Source organism: Pipistrellus hanaki (assembly GCF_964339955.1).
Source record: "Pipistrellus hanaki genome assembly, chromosome: 1".
In the NCBI taxonomy this organism is placed as follows: Eukaryota; Metazoa; Chordata; class Mammalia; order Chiroptera; family Vespertilionidae; genus Pipistrellus; species Pipistrellus hanaki.
In genome coordinates this window covers 204,432,265-204,447,470 of record NC_140503.1, presented here as the reverse complement: position 1 = coordinate 204,447,470, position 15,206 = coordinate 204,432,265, and the positions used below count along the sequence as shown (strand labels likewise).

The window sequence follows — 15,206 nt, the reverse complement described above, 5'->3', positions numbered from 1 at the left end:
AGTTCCCTAGTTTACTTATCAGAGGTTGAACTGAGACAAAAAAAAGTTAACATGGCCAGGCTAACTCACTCCTGTGTCAGAACAGGTATTGGAATTCAGCTCTGCTCTGAAAGCCAGAGTTTCACTTATTTACATTCCTGGTCTTCCTTGGGGATTGAGTAGTCATTGAATATGCTTAATGCTTAACTCTTAGAATTATTTTCTTGTTTTTCAAATAAAGAATTTAGCCTCTAATTTTCCACGTCTCGTTTGGATTTATCGTTCCATTTCTGTCCATGGAGTTTTACTACCATTCCCATCATCCCCTTGTGTGCTTTTGGTAATTTTTGTTTAGATTTGGTTTTGCTTTTGCTATCCGGGCCCCAGAATGACCACTCTGTTCCACGTGGCTTTCTAGCCAACTTTTTACTTTAAGCTGCCTGGCAGATGACAGCACAGACTTGTGTATTTGTTGAAGCATCTATTCTGAGTCAAACATTATAGAAGACTCTCCACTTAAAAGATTGCTGATCTCATTCCCAGCAGCCCCTACCTCACAGGTGACAGCTGTTGTTCTTTTCACTTCAAAGATGAGAAAATGGAGGTCCTCAAAGTTTAACTACTGAGGTTACTCAGTAACAGGGAGAGCTGGGACTAAAAGTCGGGTCTCTGTCTCCACAGCCTCTCGGAGCTCATCATGCCACTCCCCCAGGTGAAGTGGGGATCAACTGTGGACCTAACAACATTAATTTTCACATGACTCATGCGCTTGTGAGCTTCTTCTAATGTTTCCTTTCACTATAAAATGTTTATAATTTTTTCCATGGACAATCGAGCTCTGTTTTTCTTCGTATCGTATTGTTATTGTGTTATGCAAACCTAACGCAATGACATGCACTGATACGAATTTTAGATGCAAGAGGATATAAAGTCCCATAGTACTGTGTAAAGCACCAGGCCCGAAGCACAGAGTTAGTAAAAGTGAATTGAGAGCAGTGAGGATGACATACTAACCTTAATTCAAATCAAATATCCCTCTTTCCTCAGAACGCTTTTCATTCATTGTCTTCCCAACTAGTGAGTCCTTATACAAAGGCTGGTGATAATGCCTGCTACCAAATACACTCCCTGGATTTTCCATTTTACTGAACATTCACAGTCTACAAAGTAAACATTTAAAACTTTTAATCTTCTAAGATTCTAAAAATATTGGGACAAACATGATAGATGCAATACTCTTCATCTTCATAAATCCTGAATATTTAATATTTAATCAAAATGCATCTTCACGTCTCTCTGCACAGACCAATTTATCAACTGAAGGAGCAAGCTTTCTAGAATTAAATGCGGTATATCCGGTCTATACTGCCAGGCCTCATTCTTCTCATCGGAGAAAATGAGTAAGTGCATTGGAGGAGTGCTGGATTTTTGTGGCATATATATTCTTAAAATAAGATGCTTCCACTCTGAGATCACTGCTGTCCATTGTTATTCATTTGCCTAGGTATCGCTGAGAAGGCTTTAAGGATTATCCTGTCTGTCCCTCCCTTTGATGGAAGGAGCAAGCATTGTTTTTAGGGCCTGTCTCTCTGGCTCTGTTTTGCTCAGATATGTTGCACATCTCCCGTGACAGCCTGAGGGACAACTCGGAGAGCAAGAGACTGAGAAAGGGGAAGACAGGGATGTTAAGCCCAGCCTGCACCCACCGCGTAAGTAAATTACTTTGTCTCTCCGCTTTGGTTTCCCAACTATAAAATGGGAATATTGTTTTCTTTCTCCACTCACAAAGTATATTGTCACAAGGAGATAATAAATGGAAGTCTCATTTCAGGCTACAATTACAGTGTGTGTCAGTGTGTAATTTCGTCTGCCTCCCTGCTGAGTTTGCCTTACCTCAACATTCCCTGGGCATCTCAGAGCTCCACCCAGGGCCAGCCCAGCAATGCTATGCTGCAGCACCAAGGACTCCCATTTAGTAGGTCAGTTTCAGCCTGGAATCTCACTGTTTGGGACTCTGTCTAGACGCGTGGTCGGCAAACTCATTAGTCCACAGAACCAAATGTCAACAGTACAACGATTGAAATTTCTTTGGAGAGCCACATTTTTTAAACTTAAACTTCTTCTAACGCCACTTCTTCAAAATAGACTCGCTCAGGTTGTGGTATTTTGTGGAAGAGCCACATTCAAGGGACCAAAGAGCTGCATGTGGCTCGCGAGCCGCAGTTTGCCAACCGTGGGCCTAGACAATTAGGGCTTTGGTTTATCAAAACCAGAATCAACAGCAAACACTTATGTACAGCCTCTTTGATTATGCAGAGAACAATGCGTGTCCCGTTTTGTTCATGGTTGTATTCCAGGTCCCCAGGCACAGTGTCTGGCGTATGGTAGGTACTCAATGCATAGTTTCTGGATACAAAAGTGCATCAAGAAGAACTAGGAAATGAAAGGACTATGTAACACAGAGCCACTACCTTCAAGGACTTATAATCTGCTCAAGTTGATTTGGATTACAGACAGAAGGCAAGAGGCAATAAAACAGTTGAGTCATTCTACACAAGAGGCCAATGAGCACAATGAAAAGAATCACCTGGAGAGGCAGAGGGACTCTCTCCTAGGTGAGCTGACTGAAATGGTATGCCAATCCCCAAGCACTTCAAAGAGCTATTTCATCATGTTTGAGGTCTAGCCTTTATCACCAGGGCAAGATTCTCAATCTTTTCCTTCATCAATGAGTCAGTCCTTCCAGATGGCCTGGGCCAGTTTGCTTGTGGTGAGAAGTGGTTGGATTCTGGATAAAATATAAAACATGGCCACGCAGTCTGTAATGATGGCTTAGGTACGCTGTAAGAAAAATAAAAGAATGACCCCAAGATGTTTGGTCTGAGCAGCTGGCACAGTGGTGCCATTCCCTGAGATGGGGATTGAGGCGGGTGAGGGGTAGGGAGGCACGAGGGGGAGGGTGTTTAATTTTGGACATGTGAGATTTGGGATGTCATGAGATACAGATGTCTTTGAGGTCATGTCGTTAGCACGTGGGGGAGGATCTGGTGCACCATGGGAGGGCCAGGCCTTAGACCTCAGATGGGAGCCTGGGGCGTGGACAGGCCCTCCATGTAGCCGGAAGGAAGATGAGGTGTACAGGTGCAGTGACTGGAAAAGGGGGCAGCGAGAGAACTGAGGAAGCTCTTCTGTAACTGCTGCTTTCTCTCAGGAAACCAGATCAGCAGCTGAGAACTGGGAGACAAGGTTTTAAGATAAAGAAGGTGTGAAATACTCTCCTGGGACACTGTGCTTAAAAGTCAGCTCATGACCCAATTGTGGGTCTCAATATCAACTTAGTTATTTTAAAAAGTACACAGTTTTAACAATAAAGAATTTAAATTTTAAAAAAAGTAAACAGAATTTTAAAATAGTTTGTTGTATGTATTAAGAGTAAGATTTGCTTCATAAAAGCGTTATTTCAGTTGTATGCTTGTGTATGTGCAGGAGCACGTATGTATGTGTTTGTGTTTGAGTCTCCCTGGGTGCTAGAATAAAAAATTTTTTAAAACACTGGCCCAGGACAGAAGAAATGAGCAAGGGGCTGTCAAATAAAGTCAGGGACAGAGGTAATGGTTACAAAGCTAACATTTTCATGTGAGAAAGATTATACGACAGACTCATAATATAGACATTGGACCTGTAAGGAGCCCAGCCCCTCCCTACCACCAGGAAACCCTACAGGAAACCTTTTTGTGTGAATACCTTCAATGACAGGATGCTCTCCAGATTAAAAGTTTTAGATTTCAGAATATCATTGTCCTCTTATTAAAAAGTGGGTTCTTCATGAACACTCTGAGCTGTGGAAGTTCTGGCAGGGGGAGTTTGGAATTTGGTGTACTTCACATGAAGTTTGACCTTATTGTGTAACACCAACTTTGATGGCTTCCTTCTATTTCAAAGAGCTCTAAATTCTCTAAAACAAAACCAGTATCAGAAAACCAAGAAATGTTTGTCCTTAAACTGTAACCAGAATGGCACCAGTTGTCTTTTAAATGTATGCTCTCACAGTTGTACATATATCTTTTTTTCTACTATGTGTAATACTTTAAACAATAAAATTTAAAAACAATAAAATAAAAATAAGTAAATAAATGTATGCTCTCTGTTATTTTAATGGGTCCTTGGGCTACGGTGTGTGCCTTGTGTATCATTCCTCTTTCAAGGTTTGTTGTTGATTCCAATCCAATATAACTTTACTTAGAAAAAAATGTGTTCATCTTAAAGACTTTACATGCTTTGATTGTTGAAAGTTTTTTTCTGTAAAACACGTTAATACATAATAGTTAAGAATGTGTCAATAGGTGCTGTAAAAATGGCCATTTGTAGTTTTAATTCTAATGAGCTGTTTACTTTCTAGATAATGTAATTTAGAATAATAAAAGTACTCCTCCAGTTCCATATTTTGCCTGATTGTTGAAAATGGTTTTGAAATTAGTCACTGAAACTAATTTCCTATGCACCTGCCCAATTTCTGAATCATTTATGAGTTAAGTACTTTTTCCTTTTGTAAAAGCAGTATCAAATTTAGTTCATTAGACCAGATACCAGGCATGTATGCACATTGTACACAAAATGTATCTTTTCCTTGCAATGTTGTTCTCTTTCTACTGTACTTATTCTGATTTATTTAAATAAAAGCACTGGAGTAACCAAAGTGGAAATGAAATTTCGCTAAAAGAATGAGGGCTCAAAAATGCACTCTCTGCCTACATCAGTAAGTGTATGCTAATTTATGACACTATTTAATCTTAGTCCAGTTGTAAATCAAATCAAGTAGTGTGAATCCATTTTCTATCTTTGGGAGTCCACTCAGCAGTTTCCCTTCTCAAAGTGCTCAGAAAATGGTAAAATTGCCAAACAGGAACACACACACACACACACACACACACACACACACAATTTCTTTTATGAAGTATGGATCACTTTGCTATTCTTTATGGAGACACTCATATGATCATTTTCTGTACGTAAAGTTTTTCTCTAGGACAGGAAATATACAAGATTAGTTCCTCTTCCATTATTTCCATTACTTCCAACGAAAGCTCTGCCCCTTCCAGTTTGCAAGCCTCAACAAGTCCCTTGCTGAGTCAGAACCTCCTTTTCCCCTGATGTGCGAAATCTTTCTCCCTGGAGCTCGTAAAGCTTCCGAAATGTTTAGAGCTTCCCGGGGGAGGGGAGGAGGGAAAGGCTGGGGCTGGCGGCCTGCCTGTGGCCGGGAGGAGCCCCCCACGCAGCAGTCCCCGTGATGGCGCAGGAAGCGCTTTTAGGAAGGAGGGGCCCTGGGAGCCGGGCCCGGTTACCATGGAGCTGCTCTGGGAACCATTATATGCTTACGTGTGTGTAGCCCCGCGAGGGGCCGCGTTAGGTACCAGGGACCTTGCTCCTCATTAGCGGAGTGGCAATGCTGGGTGTACCGCGGGAGCCTCGGGTGCGCCCTTCCGGAGAACACCTCCACGTGGCCGCGGGAAGGTGGGTGACAGCGGGGAGCCCGGCCTGAGAAGGCACTTTCCCGGACAACCCGGAGGGCTCCAGGTCGGGCCATAGGTGCAGGCTAACCAGCTGGCCATCTGCAGGGCGGGCAGCTGGCTGGCCAAAGACCCCAGGGCGGGCAGGGTCGGTCTCCCCAGCCTCAGTTTCCCCTGCCAGCCAGTCCCACCCAAGGAAGGCCCAGTCCCAGTCCCAATCCTAGGGAAGCCCTGGTCCCAGAGGCCGGACCCCACGTGACCGAGGGGGGGGGGCGGAAGGGAACCCGAAGGAGGCGGGGCCGCGAGCGCGACCCGACAGGAGCGGTAGGGGCGCGCGTTCGACCCCGAGCTGGAGGGGCCGTTGCCTCGCACTCGTGTACGCAGCCCCCGCGTGCTGCTCCTCCTCCTCCTCCTCCTCCTCTGCGCGCGCCCGGAATCCAGCAGGCCGCCCGCCGCCCCAACCGGCCATTCCCTCGCCCAGGGCTGGGGAGGGGAGCCTGGGACGCGCCGCTCGTCCCCGCGAGCTCCCCACCCCCAGCGCGCGCGCCGCCGGGCCGGGCGCGCATACTGAGGGGCGGGGCGAACGAGGGGCGGGGCCACGGGCGCCGAGGGGGCGTGGCCACGGCGCGAGCGGGGACGCACCGCGGGGGGGCGGGGCGATTGTGAGGTGGCGCTGACGCACGTTCCGGGGTTCTTAAGCGGCGAGGGCGGCGGCGGCGGCGGTGCCCGAGCCGGTCTCGGGAGGTGGCGGTGGTCGTCGCCACGAGGGGTTGGCTGGCGGGGCCCCAGTGGGTGCCCCCCAGCCTCAGTCACGGTGCCCCTCCCTCCCCGACAACACCCCCTCCTTCCACCACGGGCCGCGCCGCCCCGGACCCCGGCGGCCACTTAGGCGGGCGGCGGGCCGGGCGCGTCTCCTTCCCGTGGCCGCCGGCCCGACATAAATGAGGGACTCGGGGTTCGGGGTGCTGCCGGTCGCCCCGCTCCGAAGCAGCGGCCGCTCCAAGTCCCTCTTCGGCGGCGGCGGCGGCGGGACGTACCGTCCTTCCGCCGCGGGGCCTGCCGCGGCCGCCGCCGCCCCGCCGCCCTCCGCCACGCCCTTCGGCCCGCGCTCGCCGCCGCCGCCGCCGTTGCCTGTCACCGGGTCCGCGGAGGCCGCCTCCCCCTTCCCCGCGCCCCTCGGCGGCGGCGGCGGCCGCGCTGGCAGCAGCTCGGCCGCCGCTTCCTCTTCCTCCCGCCGGCTCCCGGCGCGCCCGCGGGCCATGCAGGATGAGCTGCTGCTGGGGCTGACCCCGCGGGCGGCGGCCGCGGAGAAACTCCCCAACCACCGCCCCGGCGGCGGCACGAACGCGGGTGTGACCCACCTCCTCCCCTCCCAGGACTTCCAACCGAGTCTGCACCTCCCCGCCTCCTCCTCCTCCGCCTCCTCCTGCTGTGGCTGCCGCACCTCCTCCCCGCAGGACTTCAGTGAGCGGCAGCAGCAGCAGCGGAGCGGCCAGAAGAGGAAAGAGTTGAGCCCTCCCCGCCGGTCCCACCCTCCGGACCCGCAGCCGCCGCCGCCGCCGCCGCTCCGCCGCCCCGGCCGGCTCAGCCCGCCGCCGCCCGGCCCGCCCCTGCAGCCGGCGCCGCTCGCCCCGCGCCCGCAGCCGCTCAGCCTCCCGCACCCGCCGCGCCTCCCGCCGCAGGACTCGGCCCCGCGGCAGCGCCCGCCGGCCGGCCCGCCCTCGCTCCCGCCGCGGCTGCAGCCCTCGCCGCCGCCCGCAGCCCCGCGGCGCCGCCACGGAGGCGCGGGCAGCCCTCGCGGGACCCCGGCCGCGGGCGAGGGCAGCGCCGCCGCCGAGCCCTCCGATGCGGGCTTGGCCCCCTCGACGCCGCCACCACCGGTGAACCCCGCAGGGCCGGGCTCCATGGAGTCGCCCAACCACCCTCTGCTCGGCAGCCCCGGCAGCCTGCTGGCCGGCGGGGCGCTGGGCGCGGGCGCCTTCAGCAGCCTGCAGAGCCCGGACCTCCCGCACCCGGGCGGCGGCGGCGGCGGCGGCGGGGGCGGGGGGCCCCCCGGAGGCGGAGGGGGAGGCGGCTCCGCGTCGCCGCCGCCGCTGCCCGGCTTCGGCACCCCCTGGTCGGTGCAGACCGCGTCGCCGCCGCCGCCCCAGCAGCCGCAGCCGCCGCCGCCGCCGCCCCAGCAGCCGCAGCCGCCCCAGCAGCCGCCGCCGCCCCAGCAGCCGCCGCAGCCCGGCTCGTCCACGGCCACCCCGGGGGGCGGCGGCTCGCTCAGCGCCATGCCGCCGCCCAGCCCCGATGCGGAGAACGGCTTCTACCCGGGGCTGCCGTCGTCCATGAACGCGCCCTTCTTCCCCGGCTTCTCGCCCGTGTCCCCGCACGGCTGCGCGGGGCTCGGCGTGCCGGCCGGCGGCGGCGGCGGCGGCGGCGGCTTCGGCGGCCCCTTCTCGGCGGGGCCCCCGCCGCCCGCGCTCAGCGTCCCCCCGCAGCCGCCCCCGCCCGCCGCGCCGCAGCCCAGCCGCCGCTCGCCCGTCAGCCCGCAGCTGCAGCCTCCGCACCCGGCCCCCGCCTTCCTGCAGCAGCGCAACTCCTACAACCACCACCAGGTACGGCAGGCGGCGGCGGCGCCGGGGCTGCCGGGGTGCGGGCACACGGGGCGGGTGCGGGACGAATCGCGTCGGGAGCCGGCCGGTGCCCCCTCGCACCCCGGGCGCCCGCGGCTCTCGCGCCCCTCCCCGCCGCGCACCGGCGAGCCCGAGCCGCGGGCGCCGGCGCCGGGAGGGCGCTGTCTGTCGGGTTCCGGGGCCGGAGAGCGGCGGCGGGGACCGGCGGGCGCGGGCGGGGAGCGAACTTGGGAAGGAAGGACGCCGTTCGGGGACGGTGCGTGTGGTCGTCAGGTTGGTTTGTTGCTTTCGGGACCGGCCGGCTCGGGGCTTAGCGGAGGAGACGGGGACGGCGGACCGAGTCCTGAGCCGGGCGGCCGGGCAGCCGCTCCCGCAGCCTCCGCGCCGTCGGGTGGTTCCCTAACCGGCCGCCCTGGGCCCCCCGGGGCCCCCATGCGCCGCGGCCGCCTCCGCCCTGGGTTGTTTCACGCCTGGGCACAGGGTGTTTGCGGGTTTTCACCCCAAAATGAAGCCGAGCCCGGGATCGGCGCGCAGCCCGGAGGGGGCGGCCCCGGGGCGGCTCCGCGGACCCAGCCGCCCAGGAGGACGGCGTCTCTATGTCGAGTGGGTCCTGTAACTATGACCCGACCCCACGGGGTGGTGGTTCCTCCGGGGCCTTCTCCACCGGGTCCCTGCCCGGCCCCAGGACAGGGTCCGAGCGCCCGCGGGCCGGGGAGTGAGTGGGGCCGGCCAGGGCGTTCGGTGCATTTCTGACATGGCCCGCGTCTGCGGAGGGGACCCGGCCGGGCCAGGCCCTTTGCAGACTGGGGGGCTGAGCGGTCAGCAGAAGGGGACCAGGGCTCTCTGACTCCCCCAACTCTTCCCATTGACCATGGTGCCCAGCGAGGAGCCAGGTGACTGGTCAAGGGCGAATGCCGATCGAAATTTAACACAAGTGACAGTTAACAGTCTATTTCAATTAACCAGAGTAACAGTTGACAGTTTTTTTTTTCCTTGTTGTTGAATCACAGGTTTCTCACCCAGAAAGGAGAATGTGGTTCACTGAGGATTGAAAAATGGGGGATTTTGAAATAATACTCCACTTTTTTTTTCATGATTTGCATAATTTTTAACTGGAAACTTGCCACAGGAAATTTTAGGTGTTTTTTTTGTTTTGTTTTTTTTTTTTGAGTTTCTGAAGACATGATGTAGATTGTAGAACATCGGAAGGCCATATGCCATGGTCCGTATTTAGCTCTAAGCTGGGTTTGTTGTTGTTTTTGTCCAAAGGTGGGTCTGGCAGTGGGGTGTGAGAGGTGGCTCTGCTGTCACATGGAATTTAGGTCACCCTGAGGGAACTTGGAGCTTGTATAAGTGACAAGCGGTTTCTCCGTGGCCCCTTAGCTGTGTGTGTGAACTGTGTGGAGGGTGAAACTGTTGTAGTATATAGTCATCATTATATTCCCATTTAAATTAATTTTTAAAATAGATACTTGTCTCAGGTTTGGTTTCTTTGTCTTGTAAAAAACAGGTTTATTTGAAGGGTGCTGTATTTGGTGTATTTTCCATTCTTTAATGACATAACGTTTTGCCATAGATTCTAGTTTGTAGGTCAGTTTACTTTTGAAAATGAATGAAGTTAATGGAGACTTGTATTATTAGGATCTTTACTGTGATAGTCAAATAGTTGTTTATTTCTGTATATCTCAGTGGATCCACCTATGGGTGACATTAGATAATTGCTTATCAGTTCATGGATAATTAAGTGAAAATAAACAAAAATATTTTAAAAGAAGCTACATCCAATCTGGAATAAAAAGATCTTAAAAGTACAGTCAACAGTACAGAAAAGGACATATTTCCTATATTGTCCCTATCCCAAAAGGCCTTTATTAATTTGTACAACAGAATAATACTAAACCTTATTATTCACTTTTGCAGCAATGCAAGTTGTTTTGGCAAACTAAAGTCTAAATATTTCACCCATATGGCTCATATATTTTGATTGATAAAGATCATGCTTTTAGTTGTATACCTAATGGAATGTGGTTGCTTTAAGATCATAATGTAGGGTATATTTTTAAGGATCTTCAGAGTTAATTTCAATTTAAATATATCTCATGTATATGGTTCTCTCGGAAGGGGGGAAAAAAAGTAACCACATGCTTCCATTTTAGTAATTGTCATTAAGTATCTGGCTGTTCAGTATAATTTATAGTAGGCAAGAGCATGAAAACTGCCTCACCTTAAGCTAATATTTTATTATAGCAAGATCTCAAGCCTATTACTTTTTGTTAATTAGCTAGGGATATATTCTGTGTATTCTACATTTCATTTTTTTAAAAAATAATCTTAGCTCAGGTCTAAAATGTGAATTTCAGTAATAAGCTCTTTAAATGCCTGTAATTTAAAGAGATATGTTTTTCTCAGCCTCTTCTGAAACAATCTCCTTGGAGCAACCATCAGAGCAGTGGCTGGGGCACCGGAAGTATGTCCTGGGGAGCCATGCATGGCCGAGATCACCGTAGAACTGGAAACATGGGGATTCCAGGAACTATGAATCAGATATCTCCACTGAAAAAGCCGTTTTCTGGTAATGTCATAGCACCACCGAAATTCACTCGTTCTACTCCGTCCCTGACGCCAAAATCTTGGATTGAAGATAACGTGTTCAGAACAGACAATAATAGTAATACACTGTTACCCTTACAGGTAAGAACGGTATGTAGATGGCTTATTTCTGATGTCAATCTTTCAGAATTGGGAACTGAGTGGTGGTAGCAGTAGTAATTTTATGGTAAAATTAATGGATTAAAAAAGAGAAAGTTTTCCTTTTTAAGCATATGTAATTTCATTATCAAAGGGTAAAATACCTAGATGAAGAAAAGTGACATTATAAAAAATCTGTAAGCACACAATGGTAAATAAGCTTAAAAAAAAAAAAAGAAAAACCTGCTGCATTTCTGAAATACATATTGAAGCTTTTAATTGGCAACTTCTTAAGACTGCCTTAACTTATTTAATCTTTAATGGGCCACCAAAATGGGTTTTTTCTACAACACATCTAAACTAAAATGTTTGTAATTATGCTTAGATTTGGCTATGATCAGCTGTAATGTACTAGAATGTGCTTAGTACAGCTGTGATTATGGCAAAATAACATGGCTTTTTACATAGCATTAAATTTCGTCTCCATTGGTTCAATGACTATTTTTTTCTAAATGTGGCCTAGTAGTTATGATGATTGACAATTTTTCAGGCCTTTTAGTATTTTGCTGATATTGCAGGTTAATGAAACTCTCTTATGGCTATTTAAAATTAGGTGGGTTTTTTGTTTGTGTTCTTGTTTTTTTGTTTGTTTGTGTTTTTTTGGGTTTTTTTTTGTGTGTGTGTGTGTGTGTGTGTGTGTGTATTTAATGAGGTGTTTTGTTTTGTTTTGTTTTTTTCCCCTGAAACCTTTAGAAAAAGGAATAAAGATAGAAAGAATTTTGGTTTTTGTTTGATTTTCTTCCTTTTTGTGTGTGTGGGTGGGTATGGGAAAAGGAACTGCATATTTCTGATGAAAACTTCTATGCTGTTGAAGGTGAGATCTAGTTTGCAGTTGCCAGCTTGGGGCTCAGATTCTCTCCAAGATAGTTGGTGCACTGCAGCCGGAACATCCAGAATAGACCAGGTAGGCTGCACAGTGTGTATTTTCCAGGACTTTGGCTAGGAGCTTAATAGTATTTACATTAAGAGGAGGATTTATTACTTACTTTCAGTATCTACTTAAGCATATGTCAGAGAGCATTAAAGCAATTTATTTTTAAAGGGTCACTTGACTTAAACTATTTAATATAAAATGCCTCATTTTCATATTTAAATGTAACTCATAATAATTTTATATTTCCAAAACATAATAAATTACTTTTTGAAAAAATGGAATTATATACCCAAGAGCACCTGGCTTTAAACATCAGTCAAATGGAACAGATATTTCAGAATTATTTGCAATTAGATACAAAATCCTGTTTATACTTAATCTCCAACTTGACAATTTCATCAATGTTTTACATAATTTTTAGTAATGTTTTTCATAAACCCTGCTATGTTGGTCTTGATAAACTTTCTTAAAAAGCCCTATCTTAGTTTAGCTTTTTTCAACTTGATAAAAAAAAACTTTGATACAGTATTTTTTTTCTGAATTTTGTTACTGCTCTTAAATATTATCTTCTTCCAAATAATCAGTTTCTCTAGGAAAAACTCTGAGCCAGAAGACTGGGAGGCAGTCTTCTAAATTACTATCAAGCCCTTATACAAAATGTTACTTCTCGTCCTGCAGACTAAATTGAATGCATACTGGGCACTGGGTGATGAGAATTATTACAGGACACACAAAGTACTCAGTCCTGTGCATGAGGGTTCTCTTCTGCAGAAACCAGGTTGGAGCAGAGTTGACACTATGGAGCTGTTATCCGTAGCTAAGGCTCTTCCTTAGTTAATTTATCAACATGGGATTATTTTATAAGGACTGTATAAACATATTAATAATATGCTTGTAATGTAACTAGCATTCTAACCTGGAGGGTTAGCAGTAACTTTAATAATCAAGCATTAGCACTTGTTTTAGACAATTCTCACCTATTTACCAAAGTAGTCCTGACAGGATCTTCACTTAGAAATTAAGTAGTGTGTCATGTAATGTGTACCTTATTGTCTTGCTAATGTAAGTTAGCTGTCCATCTATTTCTACTCTCCTTTTCACCTTGGTTCCTTTAGGCCATATCAGTGCTATTTTTATGATAGCTTTTTAATGTCATTTGTATCGAATATATAAATGCCTAGGAAATGGTGTGTTAGAGGAGGAAAATAACGGTAATTATTTTGAAGGTGGCAAAAGGCATTTTTAGGGCAGAAGAGACAAAAATATTCCATGATAATAGGATACACATAAGAGAGGGATATACTGTATGTCTCCAGAGAAGGAAGACAAATTAGCTGCGATATAAAGGGTCTATGGGTTGGTGGGGGGAGCATATGTTGAGAAAATAGGTTATTGAGATGGTGTCAGTTGCTGGAATGCTAGAGAGCAGAGGTGATCAGGAAAAAGGCCAGTTTGCAAATTGGGCTCTGCAGAGGTGCCCCTGGATCTGCTTTTGTTCATTAGTTTATGTTGTTCATTATATTCCCCAAATGAGTGAGATCATGTGATATTTATCTTTCTCTGACTGGCTTATTTTGCTTAGCATAATGCTCTCCAGCTCCATCCATGCTGTTGCAAATGGTAAGAATTCCTTCTTTTTTACAGCAGCATAGTATTCCATTGTGTAGATGTACCACAGATTTCTGATCCACTCATCTGCTGATGGGTACTAAGGCTGATCCCAAAGCTTAGCTATTGTAGCTGAAACCGGTTTGGCTCAGTGGTAGAGCGTCGGTCTGCAGACTAAAAGGTCCAGGTTCAATTCCAGTCAAGGGCCTGTACATTGGTTGCGGGTACATCCCCGGTAGGGGGTGTGCAAGAGGCAGCTAGTCCATCTTTCTCTCTCATCGGCGTTTCTAGCTCTCTCTTGCTCTCTCCTCCTCTCTGTAAAAAATCAATAAAATATATATATATTTTTAAAATCTTAGCTATTGTAAATTGTGCTGCTATGAGCAGGGGTGCATGTATCCTTTCTGATTGGTGTTTCTAGTTTCTTGGGATATATTCCTCGAAGTGGGATCACTGGGTCAAATGGCAGTTCCATTTTCAGTTTTTTGAGGAAACTCCATACTGTTCTCCACAATGGCTGCACCAGTCTGCATTTTCACCAGCAGTAAAGGGAGGCTTCTTTTTCTCCGCATCCTCATCAGCATTTGTCGTTTGTTGATTTGTTGATGATAGCCATTCTGACAGGTGTGAGATGGTGTACCGCATTGTCATTTTGATTTGCATCTCTTGGTTGATTAGTGACTTTGAGCATGTTTTCATATGTGTCTTGGCCTTCCTTATGTCCTCTTTCGAAAAGTATTTAGGTCCGTTGCTAATTTTCCTTTTGTTAATGATTTTGAATTTTCTTTAGATATTAAGGTTGCAATATAGTTGTTCATTAGCACTTAAATATTTTAAATCAAAGAGTAAATATACTGGTAGCTGAGGTTATTACAAGTTTTTATATGGCCCATCAGTTCTCTGTAAACAAAAAACAACATCAGGCCTTTAAAACTGTAATAGAGCACATGAAGCCTATAAGAGGTGTGTTGCCCTGTCCTCTAGCTGAGCTATTATCAATATATTCAACTCTAGATGTTTGTTCTTATGGAAGTTCTGCCTGTAGCTTTTGAGCATGTCACATGAACCACCTTGAAAAATTGAAGGCATTTTCACCAACCTTTAAAATTTAGCTTATAATGATAATGTGGGCTTCTCTTTCAAAAAAATATATTATTTGGGGTCTTTATTCACCTTACACACAAAAAAAAATATATTCAACCAAGTCCAATTTTTTATTTAATAAAGGGTTTCTTAAACTGTGGTGGTTAAACTAGATGAGCTTTAGGGACATTGGTAGTTACCAAACCTTACACCTACTGAAAATGAAAGAGAACAGGCTTTCTAACACATACAATGTAGGTAGATAGATACTTTATTCTTACGTGTATCTTGTGTCCAGTTCTTTAATTATACTTAATATATTCTTACACCAATATTTTCTATCGCCTCTCCATTTTCTTTAACCCTTTTATACTAGAATAGCTTTGGCCATTTGGGGTCTTTAAAATTAAAAAATCAAAAAAAGAAAAGCCAGAATCACAGTTACAGAATTTTTATTATCAGAATAATAGAGAATTTAAAAAATGAATGTTCATTATGTATGTGGGAGTGTAATACTATTCTTGGCCATTGAAAAGTGAAAGTCCAGCGGGATGAGGAGAGGGGGTAGCTGTTTGGAACAACCACAGAATGTGAGAGTGCTGGTTGTGTAGGAAGGCAGAGAGGCAGAGCATACACTGCTAATACCATGCATAACAGTGTGTGCTGAGGAGTGGATAATCAGTATTACAATGAGAAAAACGTTAGCACAGCTTTGCTATTTTATTTTAAAGCTGGAGAACTAAGCTCAGACATACAGTTTTAAAAGCTGATTTTTCTACTTGTGCG

General features: G+C 47.6%; 1 protein-coding gene across 8 annotated transcripts in view; it reads left to right on the top strand.

Moving 5' to 3' along the window:
- Nucleotides 1–5,188: 5,188 nt before the first annotated feature.
- CPEB2 (cytoplasmic polyadenylation element binding protein 2) overlaps nucleotides 5,189–15,206 on the top strand; it is a 59,902-nt gene continuing 49,884 nt past the window's right edge. For 2 of the 8 annotated variants that reach the window (XM_084897006.1, XM_084897005.1), the window contains exons 1-3: nucleotides 6,306–8,089; nucleotides 10,517–10,798; nucleotides 11,670–11,759. In XM_084897006.1, the coding sequence (XP_084753132.1) occupies nucleotides 6,428–8,089; nucleotides 10,517–10,798; nucleotides 11,670–11,759 (2,034 nt within the window). In that variant the 5' untranslated portion in view covers nucleotides 6,306–6,427. Of the gene's footprint in view, nucleotides 5,491–6,304; nucleotides 8,090–8,167; nucleotides 8,381–10,516; nucleotides 10,799–11,669; nucleotides 11,760–15,206 lie in introns of those variants that run through there. The other 6 variants (XM_084897009.1, XM_084897012.1, XM_084897010.1 and 3 more) reach the window with 6 other exon arrangements.